This window comes from Aspergillus fischeri, genomic scaffold, assembly GCF_000149645.3.
Source record: "Aspergillus fischeri NRRL 181 1099437636262 genomic scaffold, whole genome shotgun sequence".
NCBI classification, from domain to species: domain Eukaryota; kingdom Fungi; phylum Ascomycota; class Eurotiomycetes; order Eurotiales; family Aspergillaceae; genus Aspergillus; species Aspergillus fischeri.
In genome coordinates this window covers 590,562-610,482 of record NW_001509764.1, presented here as the reverse complement: position 1 = coordinate 610,482, position 19,921 = coordinate 590,562, and the positions used below count along the sequence as shown (strand labels likewise).

Genomic DNA, 19,921 nt, shown 5'->3' with positions numbered 1-19,921 from the left:
TGATTTCTGGCTGTTTCAAGAAGTCTGTCTTTTTAACAATAAGCGATATATCCCGCAGGCTAATGGTTATATATCTTTCCCCCAGTCTTTCACAATCGAGATTCGACACCTTGTGTTCCAAGGAAATATCTCTCTTTCCCTGAATCCCGTTGCAAGTCCGTGAATCTGAGATTCTCCGTTTCTTAGCTTTTGGAATTTCCCCTTTACTTATCCTCAGTCTCCCTACGGCCGACACAGGATTCTTACACGATAATGAGTGATTCCGTGGGTAGTTTGGATTTCAATGTACGCCTATAACCTAATTTCCATTACGTGGTCTACGTTCTTGCCCCTTCGTGCCGTCATTCCATAGCCTCGCGTTCATCAAATTGCATGTTTGGCACAAGATAAGCTAATGTTATCCTCTAGAGCTTTTTCAATATCATCAATGGAGGAACGGTATCCAGTGCTGTGACTCAGCACGGTATCAACCCGGCCAACAAGGAGCCAAACCCCCCAGTTCCGGTTGCCAGTCCCGCCGAGCTTGACAAGGCTGTCGCTGCGGCGCAAGTTGCCTTTGAGCAATGGTCGCGATTCCCGCTTGAAGATCGGCGCAAGGCTCTGTTCGCCTACTCTGACGCACTGAATGCTGAAAAAGATGGGTTCACCAGTCTGCTCACGAAAGAGCAAGGCAAGCCCCTCTCCCAGGCGGCAGTTGAAGTTGAGATGGCGGTGGCATGGATCAAGGGTCTGGCAAGCTTGGAGATACCAGAGGTTGTGCTGGAGGATTCATCCGAGCGAAAAATTGTCCAACGATTCACGCCCATTGGAGTGGCAGCCGCGATCGTCCCGTGGAATTTTCCAGTGCTCCTGGCAATCGGAAAGGTTGCTTCGGCGCTGATTACTGGAAACAGTATCATTGTGAAGCCGTCTCCATTTACTCCCTATACGGCGCTGAAATTAGCCGAATTGGCAATCCCTTTCTTCCCTCCCGGGCTCTTCCAAGCTCTCAATGGGGATGATCAACTCGGGCCATGGATGACGAGACACCCAGGAATCCGGAAGGTCAGCTTCACCGGCTCAACATTGACGGGAAAACGTATTGCTCTCGCGTGTGCCGAGACCTTCAAGCATTGTACCCTCGAGCTAGGGGGCAACGATCCTGCAATCATATGCAAAGATGTGGATCTCGACGCCCTAGTCCCCAAGGTAGGTACCTGATTGGTGCATTATATAGTGAGATCAGAACCTTGCGCAAGTAGAAGAAAAGTTGCTGACGCTTGAGACGACCAGATCGCTCCTCTTTGCTTTTTGAACTCCAGCCAGGTATGCATGATGATCAAACGTCTCTATGTACACGAGAGCGTCTACGAGACATTCCGAGATAAACTAGCTGCCTATGTGAAAACGCTTCTTGTTGGCAATGGGGTCCAGCCAGATGTGTTCTTCGGGCCGGTCCAGAATGAGATGCAATACAACAAAGCTCGGGACTTGCTCAGCTCCATCTCTGCAGAGGGTCTCCGTCCAGCGCTTGGCGGCACTGTGGAAGAGTCGGCCGGCTACTTCATTCATCCGACCATTATCGACAACCCGCCCGATACTGCCCGTGTTGTTACTGAGGAGGCATTTGCTCCCATTCTACCGCTGATGAAGTGGCAGACGGAGGAGGAGGTCATTGCCAGGGCAAACGCTGACCCGACCGGACTAGGCGGTTCCGTCTGGAGTCGAGATCTCGATCAAGCCCAGCGTTTAGCGTCTCGTCTCGAGTGCGGCTCTGTCTGGATAAACTCTCATTTCGCTGTCGCCCCGCACGTCCCCTTTGGCGGTCGTAAGGAAAGTGGCAATGGCGTAGAATGGGGAGTGGATGGCCTTAAGGCCTACTGCAACCCCCAGACCGTTTGGATCTTCAAGAATGCCTAAACTTTGCAATGTACTGTTATGGCTTGCTGATGGTGATTTCTCACCAGCTGGCGGATGCCTCCGCGGTTGTTGCCCGGACCAGTGTTGGCTGGGTGTTTCCGTTGTTCGATTTTCTCTTTATGCAGTCTATTTGGGCCCCTTGTTTCCTTGCTTCGCGGCCTCTTCTCTAGCTGCTCAAATCCAGATGCTTCTCGCTGTTCCTCCTTCTGCTTCCTGTGCGTAGCCGCTCTGTCACTTGCTGCATATCACCTCTGTAGTCGCGAATGAATTTACCATCGCACCTCACAGCCCGTCGAATATAAGGGATAATTTCTCGCATTATTATATATAAGTATCTATTTCTCTCCCTTCCTTGTATATTATGGTTTGTTTGTTGCCTTGATAAAGCTTTAAAGCTATTGACGGCTAGTTCATCTGATATGCAGCCAAAGATTCTGTTGCCTTTAGGAAGCAAGAATAGCGCAGTATTAGAAGTGAATAATTATTTAAAAGTATTACTAAAAAGAATAGGAACTTACCTTTAAAAATAAACCAGGGATCCATCTACTAACCATGTTACCATCTACAGCTATATATTTAATAGCTGTGATATTCTCTCCTCTTTAGATTCAGTAAGGTCAGAGATACTTTTAGAGGCTTTCCCTTTGCCTTTTGAACTATTTACCTTCCTGAATATGCCTTCACCAGGCTGCAAGCTGCATTCATTAAAGTTATATACTAACTGTGCTGGTGCATTCTTAACCACTCCATAAGCTGATTATACTAATTTCCTAATAGCCCTGTATCTTTAGTCTTGATATACTTTAATTCTTTCATCCTCTGCTTTACTGGGCCTAGTTTAAGGTGTTCTGGGAGTTATTTCTTAAAGTAATATACCTACATCTTACTAACCTGTCTAGGTTCACCAGTGTGTTGAAGTATCTGATTTGCATACTCTTCTAGTAGCCTAGGCGTCGCTGGCATGTTCTAATCATGTATATAGACAATATACTGTGTTAATGCTTCCTCCTGATACCCCTTAAGGGCATTATTGACTGATTTACAAGCTGTATGAGGTTACCTACCCTTTTTAATGTGATCAAATTATTCACATAGGGTCATAGAAGGAACACAGTTACGCCATATTCACGCGCAATCTTGGCGAAGTTTGGTTTTTTTAGGCTCAAACGGCTTCGCAGGCCTTGGCCATGCAAGATCCATTAAGTTTAGTAGATTTAGGCATATTAGGTGGTGGGAATAGCTTCAAAAGAATTATAATATGTGGTTCCGATAAAATCTATGGTTTCGCTGAAATCTACGGTGGGTGTGCCTAAGGCACGGATACAGCATTATTATAATTTAATGGTGATTATTCGGCTTTGCTGACTCCATCTCCTAGACCAGCGCGGAGTGTGTCGCAGCTACTAGTTGAAGTATGTAGGCCACTTTGCTGAACCCTCTAGGTATGGTAGTGGGAGATAGTATATGGTAAACCCCCTACACAAGAGAATGTGGTATCAAATGGATCAGCAGAGGCAGCGATGAGAATAGTGATTCTTTCGTATATAGATACCCCCTAATATGGCCTAAAATCATAATTTTGGTGAGAAATCTATGTATATTATGAATTTTGTACTGACGCTCGTAGGAAGCGGCGTTAGAGTTATTGTTGTCGACGTCAAGCCCCTCGTGATCCTTTCAGAGTCCTACTGTTGGAACATGATTGGAAAGTGTCCAATTACCGTTTCCTTGTAAGCGGGAGGGGGAACCCTGGTTAACCCAAATTCGAACGCCATTCTCTTCTGTACATACATGTATGACCCATCCCCACTTTTCTTCTCCCTCCACCATCCCCGCTCATGCCTATGCCCCAAGATACATTCAACTGCACCTGACTACAATTTCTCATTTGATATTATGTGATTTCGGGTCAAAACTATCAAAAAGACCAGAAGATCGTGATCTTTGATAAAATCTAATCTGATCTGCAAGACCGACCTCCCCTATGCCTCGTCAACGGAGCAAGGGCTGCATTCCCTGCAAGATCCGCCGAAAGAAATGCGACGAGAGAAAGCCAACCTGCGTTGCTTGTGCGCGTAATGTCCTTCTCTGTGCCTGGGACTCTGAGTCACCTACAAGCCAACCTCACAACTCGGGTGGCAAAGGGTTCAAGACCAAGAGCCCACGGCTGGGACGACATCAATCAGCGCCAAAGAGCATGATCTCGGACATAGCGGTGTCTGCGGCACCAAATCTTATACATCCTCAACTCGCCCACCCAAAGACAAATTTCCTTTACTCATTTTTCTACGCCCGAGCAGCACAAACACTGTCGATAAGAGACAGGGAAGGAAACCCCTTCGTGCATGTCCTGATGCCAATGGCCGCTACCAGTGACATCGTCTTTCAAGCCATGATTGCCTTCAGTGGAGCGATCTATGAACAGCAGCACTCCGATGCCTTGGCCACAACTACGTGGGGACATTATGCGCAGGCGATTCGCAGTTTGAAGCATGCGCTTACGCTCTATGTGGACCACCAAGTTGACCGGGGGACTGAACTGGTCGCGACCGTGCTTCTTCTGCTGTCCTTGGAGGTAAGCAGGATATGCCACTTCGGGAGCGGTTGGTCAAGGTGAGTGTTTGCTGATCTCTCATTCCTCTAGGTCATCAAAGCAGACTCCGATGGTCATGCTTTCCGTCATCTCAGGGCATGTCGAGAGTTAGTGTCAGGAACTTTTGCCCACTGTCAAAATCCTCAACTGTTAGGCTTCCTAGCAGAGTATTACCTTTACACCCTGTCGCTACTCCCCTCTAGCTTGATCGATACTTCGGATCCGATTGAAGAGGATATTGACTTTGCATTTCGAATCTTATTGAATAATAGCGTCCCTGCAACCGGCGTTCTATGTGGATGTGCCCCAGAGATGTTCCGTACCATATCGAAAGCCACGGTGATATCACGTCGTTTGTACGATGAGTTCACTAATGACGCTGGCCCCTCGGTTGAATGTCTTCGGGAACGCGACGATCTTTACAACTACGTCCAGTCTTGGTTGCCAGAACATGCCGACGAGGAAAATACCATGATCGCGCGCGTCTATCAAACAGCTCTCTTGGTCCTCCTTTTGCAGGCTGAGCCCGGAGCTTCCGACACTGTGGCGATGGATGAACTGGTGTCGGATCTCATTAATCTCCTTCGGATGATTCCGGTTGAGTCTAACACAACCACAGTTCTAGCTTGGCCACTTGCGACTGTGGCACCGTGTGTCAAGTCTGGCACAGACCAGGCGTTTATCCTACAGTACTTGGGTGCCGTTGTACAAAAATACCGATTTGGAAATCATCGGCAGACCGAGCAACTACTCCAGTTAATTTGGTCGCGCAGAGATTTACAGGAACGGGGTCCATATTGCATACCTCGCGCGATGGAGGTACAGGGCTGTCGATTCTTACTCTGTTAATCATGACTCAACATGTAGCGTGCCTCGTTTTCTTGGTTTCTTTTTTTTGGGGGAGGGTTGACAAAGAGACTTTGAGCTTCATCGCCATTGCTCAAGATCGGACCATGGATCTGTGGATATATGCCAGGTTGTAACAATATTCAAATACTTCAACGAGAGAGGTCCATTGGGGCCACTAGAAACCGAGTTAACCATCCACATGCCCAAGGCGGCGGCCCAGTGTACGTTTCTAAACCCATTACGGGAACCCTGGACTGGCCCATTGGAACAATTAAAGTTGGCGACCAATTGCCCTCTACTTGGGACCAGCCCAGGTGCGAGTATCGGTGTATAGCCGTGAAAGTTTGCGTGGGCGTTAGTTAACCTACCGGACTGTACGGTGGAAGCAGATTTGTGGAGGTAGTGGCAATAGGTAATACATGCAGTGAACAGTAAAAAATCCAAAAGTTCCTTTTGTACAAATAGTCCGCCGTAGACTGCTTAGTCAACTAGTTACTGGCGGCTTATTCTATGTGGACATGAGACACCTGCACTGCCCGGACCCGATATTCTCCAGGTTTCGATTTGCGGGGAGGGACTAGACCCCGGCCTTTACATGAGGGGGAAAAAACATCTGAGGACGCTGTGTGGCTGATTCAGTGATTGGGTACTGAAGGGGAGTAGCTAAGGCGAGTATACAATAGCCACCCGGTAAGGTGGGACTACGGGTAGATAAGCGCGGGTCCGCAGCAGATTGGTTGGTGCGAGACAATTCCTCTGGGCTAGACCAGTTTGATAGGGATTGGGAAATGGAGAATGGAGAGCTTTCATCGTTCGGGATTTGACGTCGGTTGTTCGAGTGAGACTTCGGTGAAAGCAGACTCTTGAAGATTGCCGCTCCTGATATGATGCATTCAAGGACTGACGCGCCTACCGGCCACGAGAGTTTTCATCCTGTCTTGTGGTCTTTTGTAAGGCACTCTTTCCCCAGATACGCTCATCTCTGGGGTGGCACCTCTCCTTTGACTTATAAAGTTAGCACCCTGCAGGTTTCAGCTCCAAAATCCGGTGGCTTTTCTTTCTTGAACATCAAGAGTCCTCTATTTCCAACTATCCTCTTGTCATTCTTGGATTCTGTGTTCCCTGTCTTTTCAACTTGTCGGAGTGACCATGTCCTTCACCCCATCCGAGTCGGGGTCATCGAGCCCAGCCCAGCTAGCAAAGAACTTTTCTCGAATGTGAGTGACCTCCTATTCCCGGAAAGCTTTTGTCAGAACACATCCTAACACCCTTTGCTCCGATAGATCTCTCCTCGGTTTGGCATTCATTACCTTAAACGTAAGTTTGGGCATGAAACGGTTTCTTCAAGGAGATTACCAGCTGCTGATCAACGCCCTTTGTATGCCAGTCATGGACCGCTTTTGCTTCGGCTTTGCCTTTGAGCCTCACATCTGGAGGTCCCACAAGTATCATCTGGGGTACGAAGCCTTCCAGCCCCAATTGCAAGGATTTACAAATACTGACCAAATTTCCGAGCCAGGTCTCTTGACCGCGGGGGTTTGTACACTTTGTATTGCCGCCTCTCTGGCAGAATTTCTGTCCGCATATCCAACGTTTGTCTCTCCGCATCCCATTTCATATTTTATGAACAATACACTCCTCGGTAGAGGAAAAGAAATCAAGGGAGCTAGTTGGGCGACGCTGATATTCGGACTTGGACAGTGCCGCGGGACAATATCGTTGGGTAGCTGGTAAGACTTCCTTGCAGGTGGTCCAAAATTAAATGGGTTGGGAAGATAATGACAGATTATCCGCGCCACTTTCTTACAGCCGGTAAGCGACGCTAGTGACCTATGCTCGATGAACGTCTTGCTGACTGAAGCGCCAGTCTCCTGGGATGACTACAAGCGGGTGCTCTCATGGTTTACGGCCTGGGCGAATGTCGCCGCGTGGGTATGCAAGGGTCCCTAGCATAGCACGAGGCTATGACTGCACCGTCATGACTAACCATGGATTTGCAGATCTGCCTTTGCGCGACGGCCTCACTTTTTGGGAGCCAACTGGTCACTGACACTGTAATCCTGGTTCATCCGGTAAAACAACATCTATCGTTCTCTGTTCTCCTGCCCATAAACCTCGGCCATCTCCACTTGGTATGGATTTAGATCTATCCCTGACCTTGCTTTCTAGGATTTTAACTTCCTACGATGGCATGTGTTTCTCATATATGTCGGCTTCAACGTGATAGCTCTGTTGGTCAACGCATTCTGGAACAGCATTCTATCCGCGCTGAATAAAGCAGCATGTAAAGCTTTTCTGTCCAGACAACGACTGGGTTTTTACGCGCATGACTAACGCGATGTATCTAGTGATCTGGTCTCTCTGTGGCTTCTTCATCATCTTCGTGACGGTGTTGGCATGCGCGTCGCCAAATTACAATTCTGCGAGGTACGTTGCAGCTGGCACAAGTTAATGTCGCTTGGTCCTACTATTCCCATATTGTGAGTCAATCTGACGGCTCCTTTAGCTTTGTGTTCACTAGTTTCATCAATGAGACTGGATGTAAGTCCTCTTCACTTCGGTTTGATCGTCTCCTTCACTTTGATTTCAGTATAGCTGATTGTTGGTAACCAGGGCCCGATGGCTTGGCTTGGCTTTTGGGGGTATGCCAGAACCCTTGCCCTATCATTGAACTTGAAAACTGATCCACAGCCCTCAGCTGCTCCAAGGTGGACTATGCCTTGTCGGAGTTGTAAGTATTCGCGCCCATCAGAACTTGACATTCCTGACTAACTGATTGGGACCAGGACGCAGTTGCGCACATGATCGAGGGTAAATGCCACATGCGTTCCTTGTTACGGCTTTTCTCACCTAACATCATTCATCCTTTGACCAGAAATTCCCAAGCCAACCGTGGATGGACCGCTCATCATGGTCGCGTGCGTGGCAATTGGCCTCGCCACCAGCTTGATCTTTATTGTTGCCCTCCTCTTTGTGTCTCGCGATATGGACACCATTATCACCGCTGGTGCAGGGCCTCTACTTCAAATCTTTTTTGATGCAACCAACAGTAAAGTGGGGTCGATTTGCTTGCTACTGTTCGTATTCCTCCCACGATATCATGTCACAAAGTCTGACAGCTACTCACTTCACTCTGCAATCCTCCAGTTTCCCCATTGGATGCCTTTTGCTAGGTGTGGTAGCCATAACAACCACATCTAGTCGGATGATCTACGCTCTCGCTAGGTACGAACAAGTCACCAGACTCAGCCTATTAGATCATCTCTTGCGAGTTACAACTTGTACTAATTGCTCATGCAGAGACTCTGGGCTACCATTCTCTTCCATTTGGACGACTGTTCATGCCAGGCTCAAAACGCCTGTGAATGCCCTGGCTCTTAATACAGCTGCAGTTATCTGCTGCGGGTGTGTATTCCTTGGCTCTTCCAGGTACAGTCTACTGCTGCTTGAGCCCTTGTCTTAGCAAACCAGATTTTGTCTAACGGCCAACTTATCGTATCTTCCATCTAGTGCATTCAATGCACTCAGCGCTGCGACCGTCATATGCTTTGATATATCGTATTGCCTTCCGATTCTGATTCATTGCATACGGGGCCGCAAATTGCTCCCTGCGCGCCCTTGGAGCCTCTACCCCGTCATTGGATGGATTGTAAACCTTGTATATTCTACCGTTTCCATTTATCCCCTGGCTCCTGGTCCATCACTAATCCTGAAATAGGTGTCAATCGCGTATATCTCGTTTACGACAGTGCTCTTCATGTTTCCACCTGCCCGTCCAGTAACGGGTTCGACAATGAGTAAGAATACCCATGTCCGAAAGTTTCAAAGGATTGTCTGACGGATGGTTCTCTTGTCTGGTAGACTATGCCATTGCGGCTACCGGCGTGTTTGCGTTGCTATCTGCAATCTACTGGTTTGTCAGGGGCCGGAAGCGCTTTATGCAAGTCCTGTTGAATGCGGAAATGGAATTTCCTGAAGCCAGGCCGTCAACTGGTCCGATCAAATCGGACGTATAATTCGGGGTTCGAGGCTTGGGGATTGGGCCAAATGTCTTCTAAGCTTGTTGTTTGATGCCAAATCGGCACTGTGGGTTGGCTCAATGTACGATGCAATCATTCACATTTTCTCCTTGGGGACTGTCTATGTTGAGCAAATTACTAGGCGAGTAGGAGGAGATTATTGAGAAATATGGATCGAATCTACTGATTTATCTAACTGGGAACCTGCAAAGCACACCAATGCGTAGTTACTCTCGGCGGTTGGACCAAGTCAGTCCCGACCATCTTCGGCTGCAAACTTAGTTCGTGATGATTGGGAGATTAGAAGGGAGTAGATGGCAGCCACCCAGTTGAATTGCTGATTGGAAGTATCATCCAATGGTATGGGCCCCAATAGTCCAAATGCTTGTTTCCCTTTTCATATATGATACAACAAAAAGTGTGGGCAACTCGGCCAACAAAGCCACTTGCTGATTCTCACAAGCAGGCTCCGGCATCAAGTACCATTTTGTAAAATATCTCTTCCCCAGAAACTGTATACATAACCTATTCTCGTGGATGGCCGTGCGGCGTGCGTGGCGTTCCGTGGGTGGACCCTCGTCCAAAACTAAACTGTTTTGAGTATTTATATCCGCCAAGAAAAGAGGGGAAATACCCCAGATCCTAATGGGTGGAATGACAACATCTACTTCATTTTTGTGCCATGATTCTATAAATTTTTAATTATTAAGATAAAATGTTATATTATTTGTGAAAGAAGACATGGAACCCCTAAGTACTATTAATAAATTTCAAAGCCTGTCGAAGAAGCTTGTTAACTGATTCTTAAAGCTTATACTACTTACTTCCTGTCTGGGTTTGACCTTTAGGAAAACTCCTATGAATATACAGACTGGTCCCTGGCTATAAGGAGAGGCTAGGGAGGAGCATGGATTGCTTCTCTGACAGGTTACTAGCTGGAAAAAAATATGTTGAGGGTTAATTGGACCATCGTAATGGAGTCAGAGCTGTTCGCTGTACTTAATAATGCCTAACTTCCAGAGTAGAAAGGGACCATCGAGCTACTAGAGCTAAATATTAATTTGGTAAGGCTTTCTTCCTAGTGAGATATGTGGTTTTATCATCCTGCATAGTTATATACTAAGAGAAAGTAGGAATTTCTCTGCTATAAGAGGTAGACCTTGCGTCACCTCCCTCTAAGTAAAGCTATGGTCTTTTATTTTCACACTTATACCTATCTAATTAAGGTGATTGGAATGAAAGGCTTAGAGAAGAGCTTACAAGCGCAATTAAAGGGCTAGAATATAGTATTACCCCTATAATGTATAAGTACAAAGGAAGACCTGTCTGGGCTTAAGCTGTCAAGGAGTATCTGTATGATTAGATAGGTCAGAAGTCAAAATTAAACTAGTTATCTGGGCGTGGAGACCTGCTGGTAACATTATAATTCAAAGACACAACACTCCCGGAGACACTAGAGTCTCACATTGTAGAAATATTGCCGTGGTTGCCTACAGGGCTCAAGAATCTTGACATATTGGCGGAACCTGAACAAGGCAGACTAGCCCACGGAGGTAACATAAATCGCCAAGTCTCTTAGAATTATTGGTGAAATACCGAGGAACTGATGGGGGTATTAACTTGCTCCAGACTGAGGGTAGGCCACAGCTGGCTTTTAGATGTGGTACTACTGTACAATACCCAGTGTGGTTTGTCATTTTTGATTATAAAAGAAAGCTGCCCTCCACAAGAACAAAAGTCGACTGGCATTTGACTACCTGAACCTATGAGATCCGCGCGAACTTTTTATAAGAAGGCCGAGACCCAAGTAATAGTCACTCCGTACATTCGATACCCGTTGGTTTTTGATCAGCATATCGCCTATCTTCGCTAACATGTCATTCATCCCTACGACACTGTACTACGCCTCCGCAACTATCAGTGCTGTTTCGATCCCAGGCCATATCCTGTTTGGGATCAAGGAGGTCGACCCTGCGATTGCCACCATTCCTCCTAATGAAAAGCATGCACTCGGAAAAGCAACGGCAACCACCGCTTGGGATATGGTGAATGCTCTGCTGGCCGCTTCAGGTAGGCTTTATTATGCTCTCTGAACGAAGACGAATGCCCGCTAAGATTGTATCAGCACTGCTCAACATTCAATGGTCGCGCGTCGGAGTTCGAACTTTGGAAGAGAAAGCCATTATCTGGACCACCGTCTTGGCAGGCACTTTAACCGGCTGGAGATATTTCAAGGTCCGGTCTTACGCTGCACTTGGTTGCTTGTGGGTTGCACCTTGGCTCACTGCAGGCGCCATGGTGTATGAAAGGCTGGGATCAGCGTGATTTGGCATATAGTAACCCGCTTGATCCATCTTAGTTTCAGGACGATTTAAAGCATAATTGTTTTCAACCATCATTGCCAAGAATTCTACTAGGGACATTTAGTGACAACCTTACGTCGTAATGCAAGATTTCCAGATAATGGAACGGATTCAGGCCCGAAGTACACCTCCACCCCGCTTCTACACTCTGTAACGATTGTATGATAACTACGGGACCTTGACAGACTTTCCCGGGCTCAGCCAACGAACTTTGTCCATAATACCCTCCTCTTCAAAGACCTTGACCAAATCCTTCCCAAATTGAACGAAGTGTCCCCAAGACTCATAGTGCATTGGCACAAGGTAGTCAGCCTTGATAGTGCGGAAAAGGTGAGCGCCTTGCTTGCCATCCATAGTGATTTGGAATGTCCCACAGGAAGAACAGCGAACGCGGAGCCGAGGTTCATCACAGCGCACACAACGTGGAATTTCTCCGGTATTTTGGCAAGCTCACCAATGTACACCGTGTCGCCGGTGAAGTAGATAGCATTAGGCTTACCATTCGTTGCAACACCAAACTCCTTGGAAGTGATGATAAAGCCAGTGCACTCACCACTAGGCAGATGTTGGTATGGAGTTGTAGTAATTTTGAATTGCTTTCCACCAAGTGCAACAGAGATAGTTTTCCAGGGCTCCATACCACACATAGCAGGGCAGAGAGCAAGCTTAGGACTGTTGCAATCCATATACGAGAAAGAAATGTATTGATTTTTATTCCTCCCAATCTACCTATTGACCTTGGTGGCTTTCCGTGCTCAGAGGATCATTACATTGTTATGCTACAATAATATCCACATATGATGTTACAATAAAAAGAATCAACAAACCACATTCCCCCGGCTCACTTACTCGATTTGCATGTTTGGCATGGGATGAATGGCATTGTGTCGCCTGAATCGGAAGTTTTAGGCTGTTCGCCATCTTAGTCAATCTGTGTCGCCAATCCATCAATTCACATTCACTCCGGAGTCTTCAGAACTAACACAATCAGGTTATGGATGACATGTCAATGGCTATTGATATGATGAGTGATGTGATTTTGGCTATGCAGGTGCTCAGCCATGCGAGTATATATCTTCTTCTTCTCCTCCATCTCCCTCTTCTTGATCATTCGCTGTCAAACTGTGTCATTCGAGCTTCAAGATTCTGTACAGAAGCTGGTCCTTCTATTTCGAACGTCAAACTTGAATTCAATATGGCGCAGCCACAGGCAGGTTACTGGACGCTTCCTATTATTGCGTCTTACCTCTCCGAGATAAACCCTGCGAATCACCCTTATCAGGAGAGGATCGATCACTTGTGGTCGAATATCCTCAACCACTACTTCCCACTGCGCGATGGTTTTGGTACCGAGAGGGAAGCACTTGTTAAACCCCCAAGGAGATTTGCGACCAACGTTGCTATCACCAACGTGCGCCCTTCAGGTATGCACAAAGTGATCCTCGTCGAGGCTAAGGCCTTCCCGCATAACACGGACATTGGCTGGTTCAATGTGTATCCGTGAGCTGGTGTTGAGAGCAAACTCCAGTCCTACATGAAGAAAGCCCGTGGTACCTTCGGGAATGTGCAGACTATGTGCAGAATTGTTGCTGTTGGAGATAGGGTTTGTTTCTACACGATGAACTCGCAAAACAACACTGGCTGCATCCTTACGCCGTTTCCATTAGCAGGACCACAGCGCCCGCTGAGCGTTCACACTGCTGCGCACAGTATCCATGCCATCCTGACTGCCATTTCGATGGAGATGCGGACGGGGTTAAATACATATTAAGCGACGGCAATGGGGGATGATGCTCTGAGCACTAGCAAGACTAAGAGATGGCTCGTTTTGAACCAGATCTAGGGGCTTGTGCAGCAAGACTAAGGGACGGTTCTTAACCCAACCTAGGGGCTTGTATCATGCTTTTGCGTGATGTCGTCGCGTTCAGAACTCATCATCCTCCCCCTTCGGGGCATCCTCTCTTCGGTATACCCGAAGGCAGGGAGCCTTGAAGAGCCTTTAGGCCTCAAAGAACGGCTGGGAAGAGGCCTCAGTACCGTAGCCTGTGAGGGTAGTGAAGTTTCGAAAATCAATACTTGGAGTCAGTGCGAGGGAAAAGAATAAATCGGCCCGTTGCCCACTTGGTAGAGAAGAATCTATAGCCTTGTCTCCGGGTTAGTATCTTATATCGAGTACATAAATCTCAAATGAGTGCCAGCTCTTGCCCGAGCAAACAGTCACAATTGGTCTACAGAGCGACAAGATGCGAGCCGTGTTAGGTCCGTGTCAGTTACGCATCCAGACACACATGATCAATTCAGCGATTAATATAATTCGGGCTATCTAGCATAACCGGTATAGTAGGCTCAATCTCCTGGAGACCGCGCCAAATTCTAAACTAAAATCACTCTCCCACAGATATCACATGGATTTGAGAAGGAAGGCATTATCTTGTTTATACCAATGCACAACATCATCCCACTTATCCTCAACGTATTCAGACCGCTTCGTTGTCGTCCCGGAAATTCCCAGGTCAATCATCTTGCGGTTCTATGCGAGCGTCAAGCAGGGCAAGAAGGCGAGGAAAATAAGCACAGACTCACATCAACTACTGCAATGACCTTTTCGACCTTGTCCAGGGAGACAGAATATGCAACCGGCTCTTGTTCGTCATGGCCATGTGCGTCAAGGCCAACATGGAGAGTGTCATCAATCTCGTCAAACTCCTCTCCACCATGGTATATAGCAACGCCGTGGATCCCGTTCGCATCTTTGAGGTACACGATGCCACGTAGACCAACGACATCCATCGTCACCCGAACACCTGGATATGGCCACACCATATGGGCATCGAAAGGGCCTCTACGTTTTTTGCGTGCATATTTCTTGCGTGTCATCTGCCGCGCTCCAGGGGTAGCGTAGCCAAGCATGGCGCTGGGACGACCATCATCAAAGATAAACTCGATCCCGGTGATGTTCACTTCTCCTGCTTCCTGGAGTGCAGATATAGCAATCTTGCATAACGACGATGTTATCTCCACGGACTCGATGAATGTGTTCCGACGGCTGGTATTGTGATAATGCTGCAGGGCTGGACTACCCCGGAAGTCGGGCGGACGTGGTCTCTCATGGCGTATAGCCGAAGCTGTGTCTCGAAGCCAGCGCAAGGTTTCCCAGGCCCGAATCTCTATTTCAAACCAATCACTACAGTTCAGACGGGCAGTGCAATGGTACAGGAGCCTCCAGTCGATCCCATGATCGCCCTGCGGCGGTGAGAATTTCCGGACTATGGGGAGGAGAAAGCCACGTTCTCTGTCGATGGCAAATCGCGTTTTCCAGAATTGTGAGCTGGCGAAAAGTGGGATAGCAGCTCGTGTCACACGGCGGAGGTCTAGAGCCTCCTTTGTCGGTAGCATGCTTGATATAATCACAAGAATGTCAAATGAGAGTCGTCCAAAACCATCTATTGGATGGTTGATGGGCCTTTGCGCGATAATTGGCGAGGGTTTGGGAGGGTTTGGGAGGGCTTTTTGCGAACCGCATCAGCTCTTCCAGACTCGGAAGGGGAAACCGGCCAGGGAGGATGGGAAATTCATGTTTGTCGTCTTTCGTTCCAACCCAGTTTTCTAGACCTATTCTGCCTGGTAATGAAGCATATGAAGGAAAGGTATAGTCTCTCGGGAGTGGCAAACGCTCCAATGCTTCAAAGAGACTGGCCAAAATGAAGTTTGTCAGGGCCGAAATGTTCCAAGAGATGATCCCAGCATGGCTGCTCATGAAAGAGATACACGTCAGTTCCATTCTGTATCTCACTCCCGAGTGACCTATACCAGGGGTCCTGCCTGGGATTGGTCATTTTCACCCCAGTCGGCGTGCAATAGACTTAACCAAGTTAAATGTATTTAGTAACATAAAGCTTCTGATGAACCGTCAGTGATCGACTCACTTGCTTTGAGCCACTTATCCTCCCCCTCCCTAAGGCCGCAAACCATGCAAAAAGCTGGTTCGAGATGACCACGCAGTTTTGTTGCTGAAAACATTGTTGTTTGGTGGAGGAATTTGATAAAGCCATAAGCCACTGTTCAAGGCTGCTCAGCGCGATAGATATAACCTTCCCCTGCCCACCCGATGCAATAATACCATATATTTATGTCAACATGTACTCATCGCCAAGGGCCTGATCCGTATCTTCGCAATATTGGTCAGGCCCTTGGCGACGAGGACATGAACCATGGTTGTATTCAACATGTTAGGTGAGCATGCACCCAAGGATCAATACACAATGTCAATTCAAGCAAAGGAGTGACTTTATATAGAAGGAAGTTGAAAAATAATTCATTATTCTGTCTGCTCAATGAGAAAGCAGATCTTATATAAGATTGTGTTGTTGCATTAACGATAGTAAGGAGTGTGTAGGACATAATAAGTCTTTGTCACCTGCTGCAAATCAATAGGATACTATTACAAGTCTACAACAATAGCTGACTAACCACAAGCTGAGATCTATATATACAGGCGTCCATTTCCAATTTTCCTTTTCGTGTCTCTTTTTTGTCTTTCCTGCAATATCGTCGTTCCATCCTTGTGCCGTGTCGTGAGTATAGATATGTTCCTTAGAACATGTGTATCTTATGGACTGATTAAGAAGAAAAGCAGCCATATCAACAGCGACGACAGCAAAAACAACAATAAAAACAACAGCAGCAGCAGCAGTCCCCAACTGCTCTGGTGCATGCATTGTTTACGCACGTCCACGAGAAACTTCGGCCCTCACGGCGGCGCTCCGTTCGCGATTGACTGCGTTTTCGACGCGAAGAAATCATTTTCGTGTTCCCAGTGCTCGCGTCGCAACGCGACTTGTATCGCTGTATGTGCCCTTCCTGGTTTCCATGAGCTTTGCTGACCCTGACGAGACGTCGACTGGAATGCTAGGAAACGCCCACGACCTCTCCGCGGTACTCCGTTGGTACGCTGCTTTCTTCTAAACCGATGATAATACTGCTCCCCTATGGGATCCGGTGTTGTTTTCCGATATAACAACCATGGCAAGAATTGTGAAAGTAAGTCTATGTTGAGTTGGAAATGTAAAGTTGATGTCGAATCTGACGGATGTTTTACAGCAAGTCATTATCAACAAAGGGGGGTGCTTTCAAATGGAAGCACCGTGTGTTAACCACCCCCGTGCCCTGCGCCAGAAGGACAAGAAGGCCATCAAGAAGAAGAAGATGGATTCATCCATCAAGACGCTGGTAACTCTGTCATTGCCACTACGTACGTATAGTAGTGAGCCAAGGCTGACATATGATATTATCATATTAGCGGGCCGAAGTCGATCGGCTCGAGAAGGCCGCCGCGGCCGAAGAAGCGGAAGTTGCGCGCAAGCGCACCAAGGCCAAAGAGCTCCTCAGAGCCAACAAGGAGAAGGAGGAGGAGAAGGAGAAAAGGAGAAGAAGAACAAGGAGGATAAGGAGGGCAAGGAGGGCAAGGGCAAGACTTGTGCCTTGGTTATGAGATCCAAGGAAAACGAAATGGATATGGAGTAGAGCGAATCCAACCAAGATAGGTAGCCACAGACTAGAAATCACCGAAATATTTTCGGCGAGTTTCTTCCATTGCTAGCTCCTTCGGCATCAGGTCCAGAAATTTATAGATCTCCTCGCGCCAGAAATGGTTCTGCAGGTTTACATAACAAGCAGTAGTGTATTCCCAATATGACGGATACTATCCAGCTGTTTCCCAGTCAATAATACCGACAATCCTGTCTCCATGAGCCAGAATATTCAAGCTGCTAAGATCGCCGTGCGTAAACTTCAGCGGTCAGCTACTCTGATGCTGGATGATAAGGTCTTCTATCCCCGATCAAGATCCGGATGCCTTTGCAAGCCCTCACGTAGATGGTAATGAAAGTCTTGAATATTACTAAACGGTTCAAATCGCAGTGAGGGTCCAGGTAACCGACAGTCATATAGAGCTCCGCCATCAATGTTTGCAATGCCACATCCCGCAGGAGGGACAAGACCCATAATCTCTTGGATGAACTGCCTTAGTTGTAACAAAAGCTTCATCTTTAACTCCTCACTTCGATACACCCACCGAACCGCAATCATGTCGCCATGAATTCTTTCCATGAAAATATATAGGCCTAACCGCGATGTTCGAAGGCGCAAAAGACCTGGGCACAGGAATGGATGTATGGCTGGAAATATAACCCATTACCGAAGCTTCAGATAGCTGATCAAGTAGTCCATACTTGACACACAGATTGCGAGAGAGAGAGAAGAACGCCTCCCCGCATGTGGCTGTACTCGTTTCAGGAGTCTGATGGCCGCTAAGACAAGAAATCGATGCTGAGGAGTGTCATTAACAAAAGATGAATGAATTTCCCAGTTTATACTGTCTGACATTTTGATTTATGAACATGTACCAGTCCAAGAATCAAATTTAGGAGCATTCCAGAATAAACTCATATGGTTATTATAGAAAAGCTGTGTCAAGGCATAATAACACAGCTTAGGGTAGATTGCATGCGGTCACATGATCTGGGTGAGACATCAGCAAGAGTCGAGATACACAACCTATACCTCACATACTCACTCTAATTCGTCCTGGTTGTATAACTTTAAAGTGGTGCTCACCCTTTACTCACCCAGGAGACACCTAGCCACCTATTGACTGTAGAGAGGCCATACGCCGGCCGGTTAGTAGTTGAGCGGGTGACCACCAGCAAACCCAGCTGTTGTATATTTTCCTTTTTCTGTTATGAGGCGATGCCATCAGCTGTCTAGACGCAATCGATCGCGTGCTCTCCTCGGTGTTGTCAAGACCATATCAAAGCTAGTTATGATCCCGGAGAACCGATGTCGGAGCTGGAGCCGAGCCGAGCTGCAGGCCGGCGTTCGGGAAGCAACAACAGCCGTCTGAGGAGTGGGTTTTCTGTAACGAAGGTCTGCCAAGCCATCAGGTATGAGAGTTCCCGTATTTGTCTGCGAGGCGGAATCTGCTAAAGGGGCGGCGATCTGGGGTCCGGTTTTATGACGTGGGGGTGTTTGGGATGCTTGGCTAGATGGGCTTGTAATGGAGCGGGGGATACTAGGTAAGATAGGCCGGGTAAGGTTAGATAGACTACCCTGTAGAATGCTTGCTTTGCTCCGTCATAAGTACTTCAGTACTTGTCTATACTGCATAATGCCAAGCTTCCTGGTTGCACCACAGCACCAGTGACCAGCGGCCAATGACGTCAGGGGTGTGGCCTTGATGTATGCATGAGGCTATTGAGGTCACCTCAACTACACACCATCATAGTATGTCCCTAGATCTCCTAAAATAAAGTCTGTTGTTGTTATGCATATCTGAACACCTACTCAAGTTTAAACCCTCAAAGAGATACTGGTATCACATTCCTCCCTCCATGACAAATAACCAGCATACCTCTTGTTACTCGTCTGAATGACGCCGCCACGTGGAGATCAACACAATTGAGTCATCCTGACGTTCGTGCCCCTGTATCCTACCTGTCTGAAGCTATAGCCAGGAAACTGCATACAGTGAGGTCATTTGCTGACATGTTGTTGGACACCCAGGCTGGACCTGTGGTATAACCAGGGGCGAAAATGCACATATATCTATGGATTGAGGCTGGAACTCCTCTATCATAGTTATAGTTCACAGAAAGATGGACCCACAGGTCACCAAGAAGGGTCGAATGGTCGAACCTGAAGAATGATAGGCATAAGCCGTACACGAGAGATAAATCGCCTTCAGTCTAGCCACACCCACAGTGAGCACAGGCCAAGAGGTCGGTCGGAGGCGAAATGAACTGCCAATAGACTAGTATCCAGAATGTATCCAACGAATCCACAGACAGAATGATATAAGCGGCGGCATGACACTATAACGGTGAAGAATTATCATGACGCGAGGATCATCGGTCAGAAAGTACCCCTTATACCTCAAAAGTAGACCCAAGGTGGACAAGTGTACAATAGGTGATATCACGAAACATGGCAGACACGTCCAAACCCTGTAGAAAGTAGAGACGCTGACTGACAGCGGCATGATGGCATCAAGCTCATCATTGGCAGGAAAAGACAGCCAGGATCAAGCAAGAGGGGCCGGGCCATGGGTATGATGCTGCAAGCAGATCGCTACCTTGTTTCGATTGGCGCAGATTACGAATACCAAGGGCTCCTATGTACTCCGTATACAGAAAAACTAAGGT

The 19,921-nt window shown here is 47.4% G+C and overlaps 8 protein-coding genes across 8 annotated transcripts, besides 4 other annotated features; 6 read left to right on the top strand and 2 right to left on the bottom strand.

Annotated features, from left to right (window-relative positions):
- Nucleotides 1-252: 252 nt before the first annotated feature.
- NFIA_095900 (aldehyde dehydrogenase family protein) lies at nt 253-1,899 on the top strand (the record flags this gene model as incomplete). Its single annotated transcript, XM_001261866.1, has 3 exons — nt 253-285; nt 409-1,188; nt 1,306-1,899. The coding sequence occupies 3 exons, from the start codon at nt 253-255 to the stop codon at nt 1,897-1,899; spliced, it is 1,407 nt and encodes a 468-aa protein (XP_001261867.1).
- A 750-nt stretch (nt 1,900-2,649) lies between these two features.
- Nucleotides 2,650-2,967: a mobile genetic element.
- Nucleotides 2,968-3,883: 916 nt separating this feature from the next.
- On the top strand, nt 3,884-5,341 carry NFIA_095890 (Zn(II)2Cys6 transcription factor; the record flags this gene model as incomplete). The annotated part of the gene is made up of 2 exons (XM_001261865.1): nt 3,884-4,474; nt 4,544-5,341. The coding sequence occupies 2 exons, from the start codon at nt 3,884-3,886 to the stop codon at nt 5,339-5,341; spliced, it is 1,389 nt and encodes a 462-aa protein (XP_001261866.1).
- A 1,149-nt stretch (nt 5,342-6,490) lies between these two features.
- NFIA_095880 (putative GABA permease) lies at nt 6,491-9,357 on the top strand (the record flags this gene model as incomplete). Its single annotated transcript, XM_001261864.1, has 19 exons — nt 6,491-6,558; nt 6,625-6,658; nt 6,729-6,798; nt 6,861-6,933; nt 7,043-7,071; nt 7,209-7,273; nt 7,342-7,413; nt 7,511-7,625; nt 7,690-7,768; nt 7,848-7,882; nt 7,955-7,983; nt 8,040-8,072; nt 8,128-8,152; nt 8,217-8,418; nt 8,489-8,566; nt 8,642-8,770; nt 8,852-8,999; nt 9,060-9,138; nt 9,203-9,357. The coding sequence occupies 19 exons, from the start codon at nt 6,491-6,493 to the stop codon at nt 9,355-9,357; spliced, it is 1,518 nt and encodes a 505-aa protein (XP_001261865.1).
- Nucleotides 9,358-11,234: 1,877 nt separating this feature from the next.
- Nucleotides 11,235-11,685, top strand: NFIA_095870 (uncharacterized protein; the record flags this gene model as incomplete). The annotated part of the gene is made up of 2 exons (XM_001261863.1): nt 11,235-11,430; nt 11,486-11,685. The coding sequence occupies 2 exons, from the start codon at nt 11,235-11,237 to the stop codon at nt 11,683-11,685; spliced, it is 396 nt and encodes a 131-aa protein (XP_001261864.1).
- Nucleotides 11,686-11,891: 206 nt separating this feature from the next.
- Nucleotides 11,892-12,370, bottom strand: NFIA_095860 (MBL fold metallo-hydrolase; the record flags this gene model as incomplete). The annotated part of the gene is made up of 2 exons (XM_001261862.1): nt 11,892-12,065; nt 12,098-12,370. The coding sequence occupies 2 exons, from the start codon at nt 12,368-12,370 to the stop codon at nt 11,892-11,894; spliced, it is 447 nt and encodes a 148-aa protein (XP_001261863.1).
- A 548-nt stretch (nt 12,371-12,918) lies between these two features.
- On the top strand, nt 12,919-13,494 carry NFIA_095850 (uncharacterized protein; the record flags this gene model as incomplete). The annotated part of the gene is made up of 2 exons (XM_001261861.1): nt 12,919-13,223; nt 13,326-13,494. The coding sequence occupies 2 exons, from the start codon at nt 12,919-12,921 to the stop codon at nt 13,492-13,494; spliced, it is 474 nt and encodes a 157-aa protein (XP_001261862.1).
- A 630-nt stretch (nt 13,495-14,124) lies between these two features.
- On the bottom strand, nt 14,125-15,119 carry NFIA_095840 (F-box domain protein; the record flags this gene model as incomplete). The annotated part of the gene is made up of 2 exons (XM_001261860.1): nt 14,125-14,253; nt 14,307-15,119. The coding sequence occupies 2 exons, from the start codon at nt 15,117-15,119 to the stop codon at nt 14,125-14,127; spliced, it is 942 nt and encodes a 313-aa protein (XP_001261861.1).
- An 81-nt stretch (nt 15,120-15,200) lies between these two features.
- Nucleotides 15,201-15,229: a microsatellite.
- A 1,116-nt stretch (nt 15,230-16,345) lies between these two features.
- Nucleotides 16,346-16,415: a microsatellite.
- A 330-nt stretch (nt 16,416-16,745) lies between these two features.
- NFIA_095830 (serine-leucine-rich repeat protein) lies at nt 16,746-17,246 on the top strand (the record flags this gene model as incomplete). The annotated part of the gene is made up of 3 exons (XM_001261859.1): nt 16,746-16,763; nt 16,824-16,974; nt 17,023-17,246. The coding sequence occupies 3 exons, from the start codon at nt 16,746-16,748 to the stop codon at nt 17,244-17,246; spliced, it is 393 nt and encodes a 130-aa protein (XP_001261860.1).
- Nucleotides 17,119-17,174: a microsatellite.
- Nucleotides 17,247-19,921: the final 2,675 nt, after the last annotated feature.